The 17395-nt window shown below is 43.2% G+C and overlaps 2 protein-coding genes across 9 annotated transcripts in view; both read left to right on the top strand.

The window, feature by feature from the left end:
- Positions 1–826: 826 nt before the first annotated feature.
- prpf38b (pre-mRNA processing factor 38B) lies at positions 827–6731 on the top strand. 5 transcript variants are annotated; one of them, XM_077614330.1, is made up of 7 exons: positions 1238–1306; positions 1978–2057; positions 2666–2817; positions 2895–3167; positions 4190–4248; positions 4811–5058; positions 5603–6731. In XM_077614330.1, the coding sequence occupies exons 6-7, from the start codon at positions 4844–4846 to the stop codon at positions 6297–6299; spliced, it is 912 nt and encodes a 303-aa protein (XP_077470456.1). In that variant the 5' UTR covers positions 1238–1306; positions 1978–2057; positions 2666–2817; positions 2895–3167; positions 4190–4248; positions 4811–4843; the 3' UTR covers positions 6300–6731. The 5 variants fall into 5 exon arrangements, with proteins under 5 accessions (XP_077470453.1, XP_077470456.1, XP_077470454.1 ...); XM_077614327.1 differs by lacking the exon at positions 4190–4248 and having other exon boundaries at positions 827–1306; positions 1978–2046; positions 2895–2955; XM_077614328.1 differs by lacking the exon at positions 4190–4248 and having other exon boundaries at positions 2895–2955.
- Positions 6732–8336: 1605 nt separating this feature from the next.
- gpsm2 (G protein signaling modulator 2) overlaps positions 8337–17395 on the top strand; it is a 45254-nt gene continuing 36195 nt past the window's right edge. For 3 of the 4 annotated variants that reach the window (XM_077615220.1, XM_077615219.1, XM_077615218.1), the window contains exon 1: positions 8337–8589. The gene's annotated coding sequence lies outside the window, so the exon portion shown is untranslated. The remainder of the gene's footprint in view (positions 8590–17395) is intronic. The other variant, XM_077615222.1, reaches the window with a different exon arrangement.

Raw genomic sequence — 17395 nt, 5'->3', positions numbered from 1 at the left:
AGGATGAGGGGTGTTGAAAATGAATAATATCAACTGTGCAACGTAATTATTTACTGGAAAAGTCTGTCCTTTCAGTATAATATATTTTATGGAACACAAATACGTATTGATTTAACCCTTTGACGTGGGTCAAGAGGAACCCAACTGAGGTTTTTGAGCAACAGCGTGACAAAGACAAAAAAACATTCAATAAAATCAAGACAGGTTGCATAAAATATTAAAAAATATATATACAATGCCATAAGTTATTTGTCATATAGTTACATTGTTTAGTGTACCAGTTGCTAGTATGTATACATATTTATTCACACACATTTTTTGAAAAAATAAATTGACTTTTTTTTACTGTTGTTTGATTAAGTACTGCTACTTTCAAAATACTTTTAAAACCAAATACCTTTAAGAGATCCATTATGTTTTCAAGGTATAAAGTGACTTGCAAATAAAATGTGACAGCCTCCATACGGGTGCGCATTATGACGATGCGGCGTCACAAGCGCAAATCGAACTAATGCATAAATCATTGTTGTCAACTATGAATGCAAACATCTAAGTTGACTTTGTTTTGGTTGTGTTGTTAAATTCATGTTCACGAAAATATATTTTTTTGCAATCATTCCAGTTGGTTACCTTTGAGGAAGCCAGCGTGTGATCCTTATTTGTTATACATTGTCAGTTACATTAGAAACTCAAGGGCGGTCATAGTAGATATAAATCTTGGATTTACAAGCCATTATACTTACATTGAATCCAATCGGAACTCTATCCAGATCGAAGGCGCCCCCCGGATATGCGACCCAAAAGAAGTACTCCTCCACCCCATGTTGGCGTACGTCCCGCGGCTCGCACTGCACCACGACTCCACTATTCAGTTCCGGTTCCACTTCCCCATCATCATCATCATCATCACCAGCGGCAGCGGTACTTTGAGTTTACAACAACGACGGCGGGAAGAAGTTGCCACCGTCGATTTAGCACCCATTTTTGCTCCGATTACGACGGGAATCGGCAAGTATCGGAATTTTACAGACACGACCCAGATGGATTTGTAAACGCCAAACGGATCAAGAGTACTTGAAGAACTCGGCGTCGCGGGATTTTAGCCATCATGGCCGGCCTCGGAAACCAGGCCATGAACAAGCCTGCGTCCGGAAAACATGGCAATGTACTGCCCCTGTGGGGCAATGAGAAGACTATGAACCTCAACCCGATGATTCTCACCAACGTTCTGTCCTCTCCCTATTTCAAAGTTCAGCTGTATGAACTTAAAACGTACCACGAAGTTGTGGACGAAATCTACTTCAAGGTAAAGCTAGCTCATGCTAAGCTAATTGGCTAACAGTAGCTTGCTAGGCATGGCTAATATCTAGCGAGCTTCTACGTTCGAGTAACGTAACGGAAGCAGTTTAATTGTACAGTTATATTAAATATTATTATATTCTTTTGACAACACTGCATATGCTTTTAAATAATTCAACGTGTCCACACTGACCACCTCTAATGCTAACAAAGTGGCGTAAGTATGATTGTCGTAGTAGCCATGCTTTTAATGGCACAATTTACACATTGACAACGATAGACGTCCAATTTATTAAAACTTGAAGGATAACTAAATCTTTCAATGTTATTGTTTCCGATAGAGACAATAACAATTATTTTGACTTGGGTTGCCTCCCAGTATAACTGGATTGGACGTCTATCCCCGTCAATTGTAGCCATTGATTTAATTGACCCCAAAACGACCTCCTTGACTAGTTTTAATATTTCACTTCGAATTTTAGGTCTCGTGGCACAAATGTGTAATCCTCATTTAGTTTTACTTCCATAAAAGGCGTTTGAAATGTCGATTTGATGTTTTGTCAAAAATAATGCAAGCCGTTTGTCACCCAGGTCTTTATTCCTTTTGTTAGTTTTAAATAATAGACTTATTTTTGGAGGCATGAATTTCTTTAATTTGGTCATTGTTTCTTGATTTAGGTGACTCACGTTGAGCCATGGGAGAAAGGAAGCAGAAAAACTGCAGGTCAGACTGGAATGTGCGGAGGGGTAAGTGAGAAGTACGTGCTTTTTCTTTTCCCCATCCTTAACTCTCTTAGTCCTCCCTAGTATCTCACTGATACTTTCACCTCATTGTATAAACTCCCACTCATTAATAATCAACTTATTATACAGCGTAAGCTGCCGTTCAGAAGTTTGGACAAGCGACGACTTGACGTGATTGTGGGCGTTATTGAGAAATTCTTTATTTGCCACATTAATCATCTGGGTCACATACAGTGGTAATGCAATTGGAGTTATGTCTTTGTTTTAAAAGATAAGGAAAGTGGACCAATATCCTACAGAGTAATACATGCACGTGTCATTTTTATTAGTGCATATACACACAGGCAGACAATTTGATTGAAAACACAGTTCATCTGCGACCAGATACAATTTTGTTATTGCACAACACTGAAAAACTACTATTATGCGACACATTTACCCACATTTATCTCACAGCATCACCTAACGTCCCACGAACGCTTCATTCGGAAACAACAGTCCTTACAAAAACGAAGGCATTTCAGAGACGATCCAAACTTTTGAACGGCAACGTAGCGGACTTTGATTAAAGCATTCGCGCCACGATGCCGTCAGTCGCTGTACTCGACTCGATCCTTTCTAGGTCCGGGGCGTCGGGACCGGAGGCATCGTTTCCACCGCCTTCTGCTTATTATACAAACTGTTTACACTCAAGCTGACACGCAAGCAGCTGATGGGCTTGATCACGCACACCGACTCGCCCTACATCCGAGCGCTTGGCTTCATGTACATACGGTAGGATTCTGCTAGTTATGGCTTTATTCCCTAAGATCTCGATTTTGACTTTTTCTTCTTCTTGAAACCCCACCCAGATACACGCAGCCCCCGGCCGATTTGGTAGACTGGTATGACGGTTTCATGGACGATGAGGAGGTATGTCACACCTGGTAATACTTTTGTTTCTATTTTTGTCCATTAAACCCATGCAATCTATGCCAATGAATATGGATCACCCCCCCCTACTGTGATGCGCAGAGCTGATTTTTCACCTTTGCCTTCATTTGGCTTAATTATCCACAGTTTTGTCATCTAAACCTGAGTAGCTAGGTTACTTGCTCACTACAACGCTGCTGGTTGTTGTCAGGGTAAGTACCTCAAAATGATGCAGAGTACATCTTGACTATTGATGTGTAATTTATTTGAAGGCATGTCCATATGCTTTTGACAAGATTACAAGGACTAGTTGCACAAAAGTCTTGATTTGGCAATTGTATTGATGCACACATTCAACTTTCGATCCTCTGGCAGTGTTATTACACTCATTGGGCGCATTATTTGATAGAGCTGCATAATTTTAATGACATCCAATATGATAGCGGTATCAAGATTTTCCTCGTAATAGTAACCGTTTTGTAGATTTATAATTTTAATGACATCCAATACGATAGCGGTATCAAGAATTTCTTCGTAATAGTAACCGTTTCATAGATTTTTATTGTTTTGACATCTCGGCACAGATTTGAAGTAGTTTCGTTTCTGTGACGATGAACTAAACTGACAAGAAGCATTTTGACAGATGGAGAGCAATTAAAAAAAGAGGCTTAAAGCTGTTTTTTTTTTTTTCAAACTGAAAATCAAACTGGGACAATTACACCACGTGTAATTAAAACAAGAAAATAGCTTTGACTTGAAGTCCACTAGCTTAATGTAAAGAAGGAAAATAAGATTATATACATTGAGTGGTGCTATAAAATGACAACTAGTTAATTAAAATCAGACTTTTGGTTTTGTGGGGCAAAATTAGGAATTAATTTTATTATTATTTATTTTCAGTAGTTGGGATGAATTTTATACATTTGGTAATTCTATAAACTAAACCGCTAAATTCACTTTAGCCCCCCTGTTAGTAAAACATAAGGCGGTTTGACCAATCCTGCAAAGTCAAAAGAAACTCAACGAAAAAGTATGTCCTAATTTTCGATACAATACTTTTATTGGATGTCCAAGTTATTCAGCTGTACCCACTAATGTGATCGGTAAATGCGTTTGAACCCCAGGTGTGCAACCAGGCCTCCTTTGCTGTTCTGCATTCTAGTTAACTGAACTATTATTTATATATCATTGCCAATCCTCAACCACTGGTTAATTGCCCTGTTTTTGTCTTTAGATGCCCATTGTGCTGCAGGTGAATTGGATAGTGTATCTCAGCACTGTTGGTTTGCGTGTGTGAGTGCAAAGCGGCTGTTCTCTACTATACAAATTTTATAACCAGCATTTGGAGCAGGGGGGCGCCCTCGCCTCCCCCCCAACTCACATCTGTGCTTCCACTGTGGCCTTGTCATCTCGCAAACGCCGCAAGGCTCCCCCGACGCTGAAACGGGAGCACGGAGGAGGCGCTTCATGTTACTTTGGCCTTCATTTTAGCGCCTCCTGGAGCTCAATGTAGTCAGATTACTCAACTCCTCGCCAATGAAATAGCTCAAACCACTTTGTGTCAAAGATGACGTCTCGCCAATCTATTCTTTAAAAAGAAAAAGAAAAAAAATCACTGTGTGAGCACAGATGTCTGCTAGACAGATTAGATGAGCCAGATTTTCCCCTCTAAATGGTAAAAGTAAAGGCAGACACATTTGAATAGAAAGATTAAACTAGATGAACAGAGGTGAAGGCTCAGTACTTGGCCATCACACTTTGCCTTTTGACTTGATGTTACAATGTCACAAAAAAGTGCCCGCCAAGTGGGTTAAAGCCATTTCTCGTCGGCTCCCCCGCCGCCATTTCATTCCAGGAGCTGGACGTGAAGGCGGGTGGAGGGTGCGTGATGACCGTTGGCGAGATGCTGCGCTCCTTCCTCACAAAGTTGGAATGGTTCTCCACCCTGTTTCCCCGCATCCCCGTACCCGTGCAAAAGAGCATCGACCAGCAGATGAAAAGCCGGCCTCGGAAAATGCCGCAGAAGGAGCCGCAGGAGGAGGCCTTTGAGGAAGGCGGGCGGCCAGGCGAAGGCGGGCGGCAAGGGGAACGCCGGCGCTCCAGGTAGGAACTCAAACCTGGGAATTCATAGCCAGTCCTTCCAGTTTAAATAAGTAGGAAATTTAACGTTTTCACTGACTAATATTCTCTTATTTAATGTTAAAAACGATAAACATAATTTGCATTTTTTCTCCCCTGTATTTATAAAAGGGGGACGGAGCAGTTAGTTAATATTCTCTTTTTAAAAAAAGTAATAGATTAAAAAACGATTTGTTATATCGTTTTTTTATTTAATTGACCATTGAATGCTATTTTAATTATCAATTTGAGGAGGGTTTTGGCATCCTAATCTAGTTTTTTTTTTTAATTTTTATTAATACTTTACTAATTTGTCATTTTATCTATTCATAAAAGATGTATTTCAAAAGAATTGTCTACATTTGGCTGTAACATTTTGGGTTAATGGATGGTACACTAAAACTCGTTTTTTCTTTTCCTTTTTAAATCGTAACGTCTTTAAACAGTAAAGAATGCTTGTCGTCACATCGGGTAGAAGAATCAAACATTTAAAAAGGTCGATAACTTGAAATGGCGGCACTCTTTCCAGGAGCCCGAGGCGAACGCCGAGCCCCAGACGCTCGCCAAAGCGGTCGAGGAGCCGGAGTCACCAACGCGAGCGGGATCGCCACGCCGCCAGCTACGATCGCGAGCTGGAGAGGGAGAGGGAACGTCAGCGGAAGGAGAGGGACGCCAGGGAGCGCGACAGGGAGAGGAGACGATCTCGCAGCGCCGAGCGAAACCACCAGGATCGACGCGAGCGCCGAAGGAGCCGCAGCGGCAGCGCTGGCGCCGGCAGGGACAAAAGGAGCGAGCGCAAAGACAAGGAGCGCGACGGCGGCAGTGGCGGCAGCGGCGGCGACGACAGGAACAAGAGGAAGGAGCGTGACCACCACAGAGAGCGCCCCGTGGAGAGGGACAGGTCCAGGGAGAGGAGGAGCAAAGGGGAGAGCGAGGATAGGATAGGAAGCACAAAGACGAAAAGGGAGAGGCACCGAGACGAGCGGAAGGCCAAGAAGTCCAGCCGGAGTCGGAGCAAGGAGAGGCGGCACAAGAGCGGCGGCGCCGCCGCCGGTGACGAGAAGAGCAAAAAACGGGATTCCAGCCACAGCAAGGAGAAGGAACGCGACGGGGAACAGCGTGCGCACAAACGCAGCCGCAGCAGAGAAAGGAGTCATCACCAGAGGGAGGTCAGCGCCGACCGGAGCAAACACGCCGATCGCCGACGTAGTCCCAGCGTCGAGTAAATGCGTGCACGGCGTCTCCCTTCTTTTGCCTTTTTTTTTTCTCTCCCCCATGTTCTAGCAATCTTCACTAGGCATTGGAGAAGTGGCGTTTTCATTTTGTACCATTCATTGTTTCGGCACCTGGAAATTTTGATTTTTGTATATATATCAAATGGCTCGGAGACGAGAAGTCGCGTCGGTCCGCGTGCCAGGAACGGCCAGGTTGAGCCCGACGCTATCATGTTAAGTCGCGCACTTGATCAACAAAATGTCAATGTGCTTGAAGGAGGAGGGAATAAGTGTTTGGGCCCCTGATTGTCTGTAGATCAGCTGAGAATGTTTTAATTCCTTCAAGTAGAGTCTGCAAAAGATTCAGCTAAGACCCCTGCTTGTCACGTGTCTGGGTTGTTGCTCTGTTGCGTTTTGTTTTCTAATAAAATACTTTTATGAAGATTTTTGGTTTGGGGGAAAATGTTATCACAGTAGCGACATTGCAATCAAAAAACAATGGAGATATTAACTGAATGTGAATGGTCACACTGATGTAGAGAGTTAGCCTGAGCTAATCATTTGAATATAGCTGTCTATAACACAATATTGATAGAATTCGTGTCGAAGCAGGATGTGACAAATACAAAATATGGACATAAATGACCAGATTTTGAGTTAAAAATGACTAAAGTAACCCAGCTCACAAAATGGTCATTGTAAATGATTTTATTCACCAAGAGAAAGAAATCAAGATATCCCAAATAGAACCTGTGTGACAATTTCAACTGACCAAAATGGTGCTTTTTTTAAACTTACCTGCCTAAGTGTGCTTCAATACTTTTCCCTATAATTGTGTAGAAAGTCAATGGAAGATCTTCCTGTGCGATATTCACGTCTAAAGCTACACTCATGTCATGAGATTTCATTTTGTCATCTTATGATCAGGATCGTATGAAGATATGTTTTGCTACATAGTAAGTATAACAATTGCCTAATGACTTTGTTCTGTTTCCAAACACACAGGATCCGACTCCAGTCCAACGTCAGCATCGTTCTCGCCCGCCACGGTGATGCAGATAAAGCAGTCGCGGCTCAGATCCGTCAGGATGATGCTTTGCCCCAGGACCGTCAGTTCCTGCGTCGACTCCGAGTTGTCCCGGAGCTGCCGGACTAGCAGTTTGTAGTTGGTGTAATTGCTGACTTGGGTCCAATTGGCCATGATGGTCCACGGTGCCACCAGCGTGATGTTCAACCTGGGAGCACAGGGCTCTCCTGAGGGAGGAGACGAGGCATAGATGCATGGTTAGGACCAGAAGAATGGAGAACTACAAAGTTCCACTTAAGTCAGTGGAGATGAGTAAAGATAGGTATAGGTTTTAGATTTTTTTTCTTAAAAAAAAACCCAGGATATCTGTTAAACACAACGATATATATCGTGATACAACACTCATGTACTGTGTTACTAAATATGATTTTTCTCAACTACAATGGCTTCCTACAAGTGTATTTTAAACATGGATTTCTCAACATTTCACTTTTATTTGCATGTTGGCCTGTCAAATATAACCAAACGTATTGCTCATCTTTATAATTATAGCAGCTTTTTGAAAACTAAAGATTAAGGTTAGGATAGCACACCTGCATAATCAAGAGTGACTGTTTATTTATTTATTTTTCTTCGTTTTTCTTTTTATTAAAATGGTGGGCATTTCACTAGTTTTTAAGATAAGACATCATCAAAATGCGCACTATGATATTAAGTAATATTTCAAGTAAAATTATTTCAAAATGTAAAGTTTTGACTAAATTAGTCTTGAGTGGCATTCCGCCGTTTTGTTGTGCACCTGTTATTATTTGTATAACCTTTTGACCCGAAATTGTTTGTCCTTCACCCAAGCAGCCCGCTCTCCGTGTAAGAATGTATACAAACGTACCATTCTCGCTGACGTCTCTTTTTCTCACTTGGTGGCCCACAACTGAAAAAGAAAGCAAGGTAAGAATTTGAATTGGAATAAACTACTAGTCTCTACTTTTTTTTTCCCGACGCTGACCATCCGTCACGGTTGATCCTTGGCTTTCCCCAGCGGCGTTGCTGGCCGTGACCAACAGGTCCGAAAACGTGGCGTTGAGGAGCAGAGAGCAGGAAAGTCCCGAAGTGGTGCACAAACGCGAGCTGGCCGATATATTGTGACGGTACACGGCGTACGTGGTGGCGAACACCGAAGAGCTCCAGGAAATTGTGGCCATTGAACCGTCCATGCTGTAGGACGCCGAGGAAGGCTTACATGGAGCTGGAGAGGACAGACGATAAAAGATAGAGGTAAGTCCTTTTAAATACTTGCAAATAGCGTTCTTCGTTCCTGGAAAAAAGCATGTATGTATTGTCACAAATGTAGTGTAATAATTGATAAAAGATACGTGTGGGAAAAATAAACTCATCGCGTCCAATATATTTTTGAAAGGATTGGACGACTGTGGCTGTTAAAATGCTTAGGAAAAACAAGGGATGTTGATCACTACTTAGTTATTATGTTGACTATTTATTACTTATTTATTGGTTGTTTATCTGTTTGTTGTTGTGTTGACCACTTATGTATTGATTATTAATTTGTCTGGTTGTTTGTTGTGTGTGCACTTCATGGTGAAGCTTTAAATTGCATTATACTTTTATAATGACCATAAAAGCATTCAAGTCAATCCAACATATTTTAAAAAAATGTAAGATCAATTCAACCCTTTACAAATGTGTATGTCTACTAGCAAGTACACTAGAATATTATGAAGTTTGAAATTATGATGCTAAGTGAGACCGAGAGGTTCAATAAAAAAATCCAGGAAAAAACAACAACATTGTTTCATAAGGCTGAAAGTATAAAAAAGACAGACTTCCCAATGTTATGTTGTTGACTACTTATTCTGTTGACTACTTATTTATTTTTCAATTATTTATTTGTGCACTTCATGATGAAGCTTTAAATGTCATTATACTTGAATAATGACAATAAAAGCATTCAATTCAATTCACGATAAAGTTAGGATATTAGGTTATCACCGTCATTATAGAATGGTAGAAAGTCTTCAACTATTTGAGTAGCGACTTGAAACTGCAAAAATACACACGTTTGTTGTAAGAGTGCTCTACCTGTGGTATCAGTAATCGGCACAGTCTGGTTGCTAATCCCAGCCACGTTCCTGCTCGCCACCGTGGCGGCATAGTAAGAACCGCAGGGAAGCGGAATCTCGAACTCCGTCCTGTCTGTCCAATAGGAAGACACCTCAAATTGGGCCTGGCTGTCTCCGAGCAGGTTCCCCCATAACCTCAACAGGTACTCCGTGTCCGCGCAGTTGATTTCTGTCCAGGTGAATTGTAAAATCTGGACCTCCATGTACATCGCCATAGGCTGCACCTCAAGAGTGTCAGGAGGGCACGGAGCTAACAAAAAACATTTTTAAAACCAATTCTTCACATAAATCATATCTGTTCAAGACAATAATTCAGAGGACATATTTTTTTGCTTGGTGTCTAATTTGTGAATGGTCGTTACCTGCTCCCTGCTCTACCGGGTCACTGAATGAACTGTTGCAGTCGCCATCCGAGGCCTGCACTGTGAAGTTGTAAAGTGTCCCGCAGTCCAAATTGGAGATGGTGCAGGTGGGACTGGTGTTGTGGCAGTAGAACATTTCTCCACTCCCAGCTTGAGCGCAGCCGTAGTAGTCGACGGCATTATCGCTAGGGGTCCAAGAGAGCACTGCAGACTGATTATTACAGTGGAAGGTGACCCAGAGACCCTCGGGTTGGCAGGGACCTGCACAATTGGCAGAAATACAGCTTGTTTGTTGTCAATTTGTCAATCTTAAGTGCTATGGATTGTTTTACTGCTGGTGTAAGTCTGCTAAGGTTTTCAGTACAAAAGAAGAAAATATGGGCTTCTCCATAAATTAGAATATGGCATAAAAGTTTATTTTATTTTAGAAAACAATATGCAGAATGACCATGTCTAATAAAATTCAATTTCAAAAAGCAATTAGATTTTTCTTTTTATATATAAACATTTATGATAACCTCTGGAGACTTTGAATAGTATTGGAAAAATGTTGTTTTTATAATACAACTGAATCATATTGTAAGAAAAATATATTTTTATAAAAAATCTCAAGAACAAATACATTTTGTTATGATAGTTGTATTACTTTTTGCTGGAGTAATTATGCTTATTTTTGATGTTATGTTTTGGTTGAAGACCATGAAATTTGAATTGAAGGAAAAAAGATATTATTAGCTCAACAACTGAATTTCAAAAATACAACTTTATCCATTTAATATTAAACTTTTTATTTGGGGGAAAAATGCCTGGAATCTTCAAAAAATTGAAGACTGATTTTTAAAAAATAACAAGAGGCTATACTTGTAATACAAGGTTTGGTTTTACATTTTTAAATTTAGTTAATTGTCTTACCTGTGACCAGACTAATGATCCAATGCTTAATAATCAGTCCTACATATAAGTTTTACTTGAACTGCTGAAATTAACATGTAATTTTCACTATTTTTCATTGATTAAAACATATACGGATACATAAAATATTTGCACCTGTGCTGAAAGTCACATTATGACTTGCTTGGCCGGTGCAGTTCTCATGGCTTGCTGTCACGTGTACTGCATATTGTTCATCACAGTGCAGCCCAGACAAGCTACAGTTAGCGTAGGGGCCATCGCAGCTATGCGCGTGTCCATCTGCTGCCGTGGCGACGACACGGTAGGTCGTGGCCACCGGCGAGGGCGTCCAGGACACGAGAGCGCTGTGCTCCTCGCATGAGGCGCTGACATTCACCTCTCGTGGTGGACACGGTTCTGAGGAGATGAGAAAAACTTTGTCTTGTTTTGGGCTAGCTCAAAAGTTTAGTTTTCCTCGAAACTCACGTTTCTTAAAAAAAAGAGAATCTCATTGGATGTAAAACTGGCGATTTAACTTAAAAAATACATTACACATATACAATTCTTTTTGTCACTTGATTTGATGCTATAGAAAGTTTCTGTTAAGAAATTCCCCTTTCACTCCTATTGGGTAAAAACTCTTTTTTTTTACCATAAATGTCACCAGGAAGAGACCTGTATTTGCACCAAAATCAACAGGTACTGGCCAAAACATGCCCCCAAATTAACAATAGTTGACTAGGAATCACCAGAAAGTGACCTAAAAAAACTGATTTGTAGGTGCCCCAAAAATTACACGAAATGAACAGATGTTGCCCTAAAATCAACAGAAAATCAACCGCAATTGCCCCAAAATCAACAGGAAAATACCTCAAATCGAGGAGGGTTTATTGACCTGCTACAGGAATTGAATTTTGTAGTTTATCTAGGAAACGCAATATATCAAACATATCACATACCCATGCTTATTTTATAAGGTGGACTTCTCAAACCGCTGCAGAGGTCTGACGAAGCGGAAACGATGATGGTGTAGTGGAGGTCGCACCGTGCCCACTGGAGGGTGCACTCTGTGCCGGTGTTATTGCAGGACAAGTAGGTGTGGTCACTGCCTTCAGCAGTGGCGGTGTAAATGGTGCTTCCCTCGCCGCCCTCCATGATCTCCCATTGGACGAGAATGGTGCCACTGTCGCATTCGGGGATGGCCATAATGGCGGATAGGGAGCAGGGGGCTGGAGAATATAATACATGGGCGTATATAAATGAACGAGCATTCGTGCGCACACAATTTGGAATGTTTAACCGTGCTGTTGACTTTTGATGTTCCATTGTGGAATTTTAGCATTGTTGGTGAATGGGAGTATAAAAGAGTCCGTTACCTGTTTGCAACTCAATGGTGGTGCTTGGGGAACTTTCACACTCGCTGTTCTTGGCAATGACGCTAAAGTTGTAAAGAATGCCGCACGCCAGGTCCTCCACCTCGCAGGTGCTGTTGCTCCAGCTGGTACAGTTGGCCTCGCTGTCGTCTTCCCCGAGCGCAGATACGGTGTAGCTGTCGGCGCCCAGGCTAGGGTTCCATGAGATCCAGGCTGAATTGGTCACACAGTCGAGGCTGCCTTGGATGCCTTGAGGCTGGCAAGGAGCTGAAGGATGGGGAGGAATGTACATCCCTATTTTCAAGTCTGTGTTCTTTTCTACTAAAGCGTGAGTACTTTACTTACACACCTCTGGTAAAAGAAGGGAAATCTGGATTGTGGTAAGGTTTTACCTGTCAAAATTCCGTGGTTGAGAGTTGATTGGGTTTGGCAATCTCCTTTGACCGCCGTGACTTGGACAGCGTAGGTACTCCCACAGTTCAGGTAAGTGCTGGAATACTCTTTGCTGGTGGTGTTAAAGGTGTCACCAACTCCTCCTCCGTTGTCCTCGTTTACCCACACCAGATAGTAGTCAGCGTACTCCATGGAGTCCCAAGAAACGCTCAAGTGGTTGGACATGCAGCTGAGCTGGGTGGTCACATTCTCGGGTGGACATGGGGCTGGGAAAAACAGATGTGTGCTCATTTCCCAGATTGATTCCAAAAATTAAAGATTACTGGTTTCCAAGATAGCTACGCTTATTCGATGATTAGACTTGTCAATGGTGTTCTTTCTCTACGATCCCCCGCTCACCTGAGTCAAATACCACAGCTTGACTGGGAATACTGGAGCAATTGTCATCCATTGCCACCACTTGAATGGAATATTGGCTACCGCACATGAGATCATCCAGAGTGTAGTTGAGGTCTGAGGTGTGGTGGCTGACATTGCCATGGTAACAAGAGGCCGTCACTAAGTAGTGTGTCGCGCCATCGCTGGTAGACCACGACACGGCGGCCGTGTTGTTGGGACAATCCTTTGCCACGAAGACATTGGTGGGACTACATGGCGCTGTAATAATAATTTAAAAAAATACAGTAAGGTATTCTAAAATCAATTCATGCAGTTGGTATCTTGCAATCAAGACAACACTTAAAACTTAATCCTTACTTGACTGCAAGGTGTGATCTGCAACAGAAGTGACCTCACACTGCTGGTTGGATGCCGTGACGGAGACGGAAAGGTTTTGACCGCAGGTCAGCCCGAACACGTTACATTCGCCAGAATATGACGTGCAGGTTTGGGAGATGCCAAAATGAGAGTCCAATAAGGCCGTATAGTTGTCCATGCCACTGTTGGGTTGCCACATGACTTTGGCGCTACCAGAAAGGCAATCATGCGTAGCGTAGATCCCCTGAGGTGGGCACGGCCCTTAAGAAACAAGACATGAACTGAGCTGACGGCAGAGCTTTTTGGAACTGCGACCATTGTCAGAATTTTACTTACATGTTTGTATGAAAGCCGGTATGCTCCTCATGCCCAAACAGTAAGGGTTGTAAGGTGTTACTGTGAAGCTATAGTTTGCCCCACAGCTGAGGTCGGACCAGTATGTTTTGGTGTTGTTGGTGTCACGTGACACCATTTGCCCTCCTGTTTCAAGGGACACGTTGTAGACCGATGACCCATTACTAGCGTCCCAGCTCAACGAAACAAGGTTCGTGTCACAATCCGCAGAGGCGAGGACATTCTCGGGTGAACATGGAGCTGGAAGGAAAATGTATTTCAGGTATTTGTATTTTTATGTGAATGCTATTGATGAGGCGTATTGGAATAGGGAGAGGGTAAAAGCAGAAGAAGAGGTAGGCAGGTGTTTCCAAAATGTAAATACCCATATGAATGACACTGCTGTTGCTCGGCAGGCTGGTGCAGGAGTCATCCTCGGACATAACCAGCACAGTATACTCTTCCCCACAGTGTAGGTCGTCCCAGGTGCAGTTGGTGTGGTTGCTATAGCACAAGTGCGTGTCTCCGTTTTGACCCATGGCATCTGCGATGTACTTTTTGGCGCCGTCGCTGGCCCACCAAATGACAGAGGCTGTGTTCGTCTCACACTGCTCAAGGGTCGTCACGTGACGGGGGATGCACGGAGCTGTGGATGAGGATCGAAGATGGTTACCTGATTGGAGACTATTGAAATGTATTTAAATGCGTTTGAACCATTTAATACCACATTCATGCCAATGTGTTGAATAATACACATATGGTACTAAAGTATTTGGTATTTAGCGACGATGTATCTGGAACGCTCTCAAGTTTTGACTAAAAATACCTCAATTAACCAATCAGTGTCTCGCCATATGAACAACTAAAAACCCAAGACATAGTATGTATATGTATGCTAAAATAACATCTTACGTGTTTTGGCAAAGGCGGGGCTGCTTGGCTCACTGTCACAACTGCTGCCTCGTCCTTGCACCATGATGCTATAATTCTGGCCACACGGTAAAGCGGTGATTAGGCTCGCCTGGGTCGTGTTGAAGTTCTCCACATATCCCAGATTTCCCGTGGCCGTGATTAGGTAAAGCGATACGTCGCTTGCAGGAAGCCAGATAAGCTGCACCACGTTACTCTGACAGGATGGCTGAGCCAACACAATCATAGGCTGGCAAGGCTCTGACATGAGGGAAAAATTGTCAAATAAGAAGGAATTCCAAAGTCAAGGTGCTACTGTTGTGGCGTAACATTTTAAGTACCTGTCTGAATGTACACGGGGTCGCTAACTTGACTACTGCAGCCGTGACTCAATGCCTTGACGGTAAAGTTGTATGTTTCCCCGCAAGCGAGCCCTGGGAAGTCACAGGTTGAGTCTGTGGAATTACACCAATGCTCCATCCCTCCTGAGCTCGGAACAGCGCTTCCCATGTAAAGTTCCACTTCAGGCATTTCTTCCCAGGACAGTACAGCAGTTCCAGAGCCGCAGGGAAGGTCAACGCCCACACGCTGAGGTTGGCACGGACCTGCGGGGTAGATGTTAGCTTTATCGGTCAGTCTTCAGACACGTACGGTCTTATGGATTTTTGTCAACCCACGTGTGGTGAAGTTAGATCCCATCGGTATAGTGACATTGCACTGGCTGTTGCTGGCAGTGAGGCTTAGTTGGTAGGTTTCCCCGCAGGCCAAACCTTCCAGGTTGCAAAGGTTGTACTTGGCTTGGCAGTGGACTTGAAAACTTCCACTGGCTGTTAGGGAAATGCTTGCATTGCCAAGAGGAGCAATCCAAGATGCCGCCGCAACTCCATTGGAGTAACAGTCAACTTCGACCTCTACACTGGTGGGCAAACACGGAGCTAGGAAAATTACAGGGAAATTATTCAGGTTTTTGTATTTTCTTTCGCAGACGCTACATTTTTAACGAATTTAGCGGTACTTCTATACCTGAGTAGAACGAGACCATGTCACTTTCAGAGCTGTTATATTCCTCCCCAAAGGCTACGGCCAAAGCATAATAATGGCTGCCGCACATAAGTCCAGAGACAACGCAGCCTGTGTTTGTGTCTGCGGTCTCGCACGTCAACGTGTATCCATAATAATCATAAACGTAGGCAATGTAACCTACGGCAAGCTCGCTCGGCTCCCAGGAAACGGCGACTGTATGTTGTGTACAATCCACGTCAACTTGGACATTGGTTGGTGGGCACGGTGCTGAAATGGCAGGAAAAACATATTCGGGTTGCGTCATTACAATGACTTTCCCATTGTTCGCATTTTTATCCCCTTTGATTCTATATGGCTGTAAGGTTTTTTTTTGCTGTAAAATAGTATCCAATTCTGGTATTTTGTCCAATAATTCCACTCAGGAATTGAAATGTCTAGTGCTCCGTGAGAAGACTCACTTTTACCAGACTTATGGGAAAAAACAATTTATTTATCTTGGATAGAAATAATCAATTCATTTCAACACAAACTGTTGCAATGTAGCCTTGGTTGAGAAAACTGGACTCACCTGTCACAAATTGATACATCTCAGACATGGCCGTGTTGTTGCATGCATTATTTTTTGCAGCCACCGTGACATTGTAGATTTGACTACATTGCAAGCCGGTCACGTTGCACTGGGTGCCGGTGCTGTTGCACGTGGCAGTCGAGCCCTGGTAAGTCACAGCCTGGACCCAGTAAGATCCAGCTCCTCTAGCTGCTCCCCATGTGACGAGGGCTTCACTCATGTTATAATGGATGGAGATATTCGTCGGTGTACACGGCTCTGTAACGTGGACATTGTGAGCAGTTGAAAATAGCTTTGATTGTTGCCCAACCCGTGTGACACTTTTTGGGTCACGTGTTACCTGTGGCGAGGTATCCCGACATAAAGGTAATATTCTTGCAGGGGCCCGCCACACTCGTCACACCCACAGAGTACTCCTCCCCACACTGCAGAGTTGTGAGGAGACAGTAAGTCTGCACGGTTTTGCACCTCGCCGTGTGGCCCGACGAGGCCGTTAGCTGAGCCGCGTACAACGCAACTCCATTGCCGGGAAGCCAGGATACTGTAGCGGACTTGATTTCACAATCCATAATGGCTTCAATGCCGCTGAGTTGGCAAGGACCTGTTGATTTAGGAAGAACATTCTATTGTCTTTAAAGAAGTTACAGTAATGTTTAAAACTCCCCCAATTGGAAAGGTGCTGAGGTATTGCCTTGCTAAGCGCAATTGCCAATTTCTAATCTTGTGCCCGTTTGCTACTTGTTAGTCTCCGTTCATTGCGTGTTTTGTAATTGTGCTAAGTTTATTTTTTCTCCCACCCTTCTCTTGTTGCACCTCGCCCGTCGTTCCGGTTCCATTTGGTATTTTTAAATTTGTATCGGTCTTCTGTTGCAGACCCTTTTTGTTACTTCCTCTGCCTGGGTGTTTTTTGGGTTCAGTAAATATTGTTACATGCTGCCTTAGTTGTGTTTTGTCTGCTGTTAAGTGCAACCTTTCCTCCCCCAAACCGTCAGAGAGACTAATAAAAATATTGTGAGTGGGTAAGGTCAATATGTGACGTGAGGATGTCTGTACCTGTTGTGAATGTGACCACTGTGCTATCATTGCTGATGTGTTCCTCTCCCAAGGCTGTGACCCACACATCATGTTGGGTGCCACACACGAGTCCCGAGACAACACAGCTATTGGTTGTTTCATTTGCCTCACACGTGTAATTATAGGGTCCAGATTGTTCGTAAATGTAGGCGATGTAACCCACAGCGAGGGCACTCAGGTCCCAGGAAATAGTCGCTGTGGATTGATCGCACAACGCATCGGCCTGAATGTTGGTAGGCGGGCATGGTTCTGAAAAACAAT

Source organism: Stigmatopora argus, chromosome 12 (assembly GCF_051989625.1).
Source record: "Stigmatopora argus isolate UIUO_Sarg chromosome 12, RoL_Sarg_1.0, whole genome shotgun sequence".
Lineage (NCBI taxonomy): Eukaryota > Metazoa > Chordata > Actinopteri > Syngnathiformes > Syngnathidae > Stigmatopora > Stigmatopora argus.
Note: the sequence above shows the minus strand (reverse complement) of the source record. Positions and strands in the feature narration are given on the sequence as shown.

Coding starts and splice junctions, on each gene's coding strand:
- prpf38b (XM_077614327.1), top strand. CDS start 1,109: ATGGCCGGCCTCGGAAACCAGGCCATGAACAAGCCTGCGTCCGGAAAA. Junction 2,047..2,665: donor AGACTGGAATGTGCGGAGGG/GTAAGTGAGAAG, acceptor GATCCTTTCTAG/GTCCGGGGCGTCGGGACCGG. Junction 2,956..4,810: donor GTTTCATGGACGATGAGGAG/GTATGTCACACC, acceptor ATTTCATTCCAG/GAGCTGGACGTGAAGGCGGG.